The sequence below is a fragment of the Micropterus dolomieu genome, linkage group LG09 (assembly GCF_021292245.1).
Source record: "Micropterus dolomieu isolate WLL.071019.BEF.003 ecotype Adirondacks linkage group LG09, ASM2129224v1, whole genome shotgun sequence".
Lineage (NCBI taxonomy): Eukaryota > Metazoa > Chordata > Actinopteri > Centrarchiformes > Centrarchidae > Micropterus > Micropterus dolomieu.
Window position 1 is genome coordinate 3,779,493 of NC_060158.1, and position 4,245 is coordinate 3,783,737.

The 4,245-nt window shown below is 46.0% G+C and overlaps 1 protein-coding gene across 3 annotated transcripts in view; it reads left to right on the forward strand.

The window, feature by feature from the left end:
- The window catches only part of LOC123977113 (atrial natriuretic peptide receptor 1-like), a 57,250-nt gene that overhangs the window by 2,171 nt on the left and 50,834 nt on the right, over positions 1 to 4,245 (forward strand). For all 3 annotated transcript variants that reach the window (XM_046059619.1, XM_046059620.1, XM_046059621.1), the window contains exon 2: positions 743 to 1,475. In XM_046059619.1, coding sequence (XP_045915575.1) covers positions 776 to 1,475 — 700 coding nt within the window. In that variant the 5' untranslated portion in view covers positions 743 to 775. The remainder of the gene's footprint in view (positions 1 to 742; positions 1,476 to 4,245) is intronic.

Below are 4,245 nucleotides of genomic sequence, written 5' to 3' on the forward strand. Positions count from 1 at the left end.
TCGCCCTTCCATAAAATGATAACTATACACTGAAGATAACGGCACGCCCGCATCGCCCTTCCATAAAATGATAACTATACACTGAAGATAACGGCACGCCCGCGTCACCCTCCCATAAAATGATAACTATACACTGAAGATAACGGCACGCCCGCATCGCCCTTCCATAAAATGATAACTATACACTGAAGATAACGGCACGCCCGCATTGCGCTTCCATAAAATAAAAAAATATAAATTTAAAATGATAACCGTTACAGTCAGACAGCAGCGTTTTATGTCGTTTGTGTGTTCTTTACTCTCTGCTGCTGTTTCTGGGGTGGTGATGAATGAATAAATGTAAATGTCATACCAACACTTACATAAGACTGCAGGAGAACGCTGTGACACGCTGTGACACGCTGTGACATGCTGTGACACAGGGACATTGTTTCAGGCATTGTGATTGGTTCAGTCACTCTGTTCATGAACGTTTATCGTCCACAGACCATTGTTGTTATTATTGATTCATTTTCACACACTTCTTGAGCGTTGCTTAACATCCTCACATGGGGCCCACATGGAGCTAATGGCCAATAGTTTTTGGCGCCCACATGGACTCACTGGCTCAGTTCCCAGGAATCCCAGCAGCTCCTGAAGGGGATCTATCATTAATAACTCAAACAGGAAAAGCTTTTATTGTAAATCTTGAGGAAAAGTTTGTTTTGTCCTTAATTTATGTTGTGTCTGTTTTTCCCTGCAGCTCGCCTGACAGGCTGTTAGACTGCTCGTCATCATGCTGTCTAGGTGGCTCCTCCTCTTCCTCCTCATCCAATCAGCTGAGTCCTCTGTCATTGCTAGCAACACCACAGAGGATCTTCAAGAGGTGACTCTGGCGGCCATCTTGCCTCTCACTAACACAGACTATGCGTGGGCGTGGCCTCGGGTGGCTCCGGCGCTTCAGCAGGCAGTGTGGCGGGTTAACTCGGACCCCTGGCTGCTGCCGGGCCTGAAGCTCCAGCTGGTTCACGGCAGCTCAGAGAACCGTGAAGGATTCTGCTCGGACTCCATGGCACCATTGGTCGCCGTCGACATCAAGCTCTCCCACGACCCCTGGGCCTTCATCGGCCCCGGCTGCGACTACTCCTCCTCCCCCGTTGCCCGCTTCACCACCCACTGGGACGTTCCGATGGTTACGGCTGGCGCCCGAGCCATCGGCTTTGAGCACTATGCGGCGGTCACCAACACGGGCCCCACCCACAAGAAGCTGGGCGAGTTTGGCCTGAGGATCCAGAAGACGTTTGGCTGGCATCAGCACGCCATGCTCATCTTCAGTGACAACAAGGACGCCAACGACGACCGTCCGTGCTACTTCGCCGTGGAGGGCCTCTACACGGTGCTGGGGAAAAGCAACATCACCATCCGCGACCACGTCATCGAGGCCGATAACATCAACTACAGGTCGGTCGTCCAGGAAATCCGCGACAACGGCAGAGGTGAGACGCCGCCACTGCCGCCACTGCCTGGTTTCATTTGAACCTTCCTTCCCTCTTTCCTTCCTTCCCTCCTTCCTTCGGTGATCCGTAGTGTAAGGTAACAGCTGAGGTTAACTGTTTTCACTTTCTGCTCTAGTTTCTCTGATTCTTCTCCTCTTGTTGCCTCCTCCCTTTCACTCATTCTTCTTCTCCTTTCCTTACTTCCTTCCTTCCCCTCCCTGTTTTCTTTCATACTCCCTCTCTCCTCCTCTTGCAGCTGTTTCTCGTTATTAAATGATGGTTAATGATTCTTTGATTTTGTGCTTCAGTGCTTACTGACTGATCTCAGAGCTGCTGTCAGCTGCACTTTGTTTTCATATTTGGCAGTTTACAGACTGAAGGCTTGTGAAACTCTGCTGGCTCTGCGTTCTTTGGTTGCCCTCATAGCTGCTGAATGTTTTGTTCGGTGAGGTCTGTGTCACTGGCCCGTGGTTTGGTGAACAACCCTGGCTGCGCCTCTGAAATGTGCGTCCTTGTTGTTGAACATACACAAAATGTTAAAATGTGTGCGTGTTGCACGCAGCTGTGAATCATCAGTAACTGGTATTTAGAGCTGAGAGGAAGAAACGGCTCTAATTATCTCTCCTTTCTTTCCTCCTGCTCTGAAACAGCCTTTTATTCTGAGACAAACTCAGAGCGGCGTTTCAAAACGTGACTTCATGGAGCGTCAAGCTGACCAATAACAAGCCGTTCTGACAGAGCTGACCTCTGATTGGACGGAGAGCCAACATGGAGGAAGCTTTGTGGCTTATTCGCTAGCAGAGACCTGGTTTACACACACTGGACGTTAGCCATCGAGCTAACGAGCCTCTTCAGTAGCTTTTTATTGATGAAATGATGGACAGTCCTGAACTAAATGTCACAGAGAGAGAAAATAGAAGCTCACAGAGAGATTGACAGTATTCTGAACCACGTACCACGTATTCATTACGTACAGCATGAACTGTTACATGGATTTATTTAGCAGTACGCTAGTCCAGGTAAACAACAGGAGGAATAGAACTGAATCTTATTAAGCTAAGCTAACATTGCAGACACATTCAGGCCACATCAGTGTGTACTGCGACTGTGACTGACTAGCGTTAGCATGTTCCTGATATTGTTAATTGTATAAACAGGCGTCTTGGAAAATGTTTTAAATGTTTTATGTGTCTGTGTCCTTTTAATGCTGTCCTGCTGCCTTTCTCCAAGTGTTCGCCGATCTTATCTCAGTGGCTTAGCCTGGTTAAATAAAGGTTAAATTAAAAAAAGCGTGTTAGCTATTAGCTCACCAGTTAACAGTAGTTCAGCAACATCACCAAGACAAATATTACACAAAGACGAATTTCACGTTGTCTCTAAAACCTTAAGGGTTCATCCTCCTGAGAGTAGGAAGTGGGTTTCAAGCAGATTTCAAAATAAAGCGTCAGACAGGCAGAAAACACCCACACACACTAACTGTTACTGCCGATCAACGCTGCACGCCACTGAGAGTAATGACCTCCATGTGTGTTCAGCCGACTCTTACAGAAACAACCATGTGAAACAGACTAGGGGCCACTTTATTAGGAACACCTCAGGGACTGGAGGCTCTTTCACTTTTCACTGTCTTCTGCTTTGTAACAGAGAGGAAGGAAGTAAAGAGTGACGAGAGATCCTAACCTACCCCCAAAATATCATTAAATAATATGATGATGTATAATTAAAAAGCATTTTAAGCCCTCGCCCCGCACGGCTTGGTTTGGTCCACTTCCATGTTTTACCTCACAGGCACATGAGTCCAGCCCGAGAGAATAAAGTCTGATCAAATGATGTGAACTTTAGAAATGTTTAGCAGGCAGGAGAGGTTACTTTATTCACTGCAAACATCAGATAAACTGACTCTTTTCTATATTGTTATATTTTGTCAATTTATATATTTATATAAATTCAATATCCTCTCCCACTGTAACACATCTGCACAACACAGACCTGGAGTAATGCACATGTAAACATTGTTCTTTCTTTGCTCGTATTTGTATTATTCTTTATTATTCTTATATAACTTGCATTCGTTTATTCCATATATTATATACACTCACCTAAAGGATTATTAGGAACACCTGTTCAATTTCTCATTAATGCAATTATCTAATCAACCAATCACATGGCAGTTGCGAAAATGCCTTGTTGATGCTAGAGGTCAGAGGAGAATGGGCCGAATGATTCAAGCTGATAGAAGAGCACCTTTGACTGAAATAACCACTCGTTACAACCGAGGTATGCAGCAAAGCATTTGTGAAGCCACAACACGCACAACCTTGAGGCGGATGGGCTACAACAGCAGAAGACCCCATCGGGTACCACTCATCTCCACTACAAATAGGAAAAAGAGGCTACAATTTGCAAGAGCTCACCAAAATTGGACAGTTGAAGACTGGAAAAATGTTGCCTGGTCTGATGAGTCTCGATTTCTGTTGAGACATTCAGATGGTAGAGTCAGAATTTGGCGTAAACAGAATGAGAACATGGATCCATCTTGCCTTGTTACCACTGTGCAGGCTGGTGGTGGTGGTGTAATGGTGTGGGGGATGTTTTCTTGGCACACTTTAGGCCCTTTAGTGCCAATTGGGCATGGTTTAAATGCCACGGCCTACCTGAGCATTGTTTCTGACCATGTCCATCCCTTTATGGCCACCATGTACCCATCCTCTGATGGCTACTTCCAGCAGGATAATGCACCGTGTCACAAAGCTCCAATCATTTCAAACAT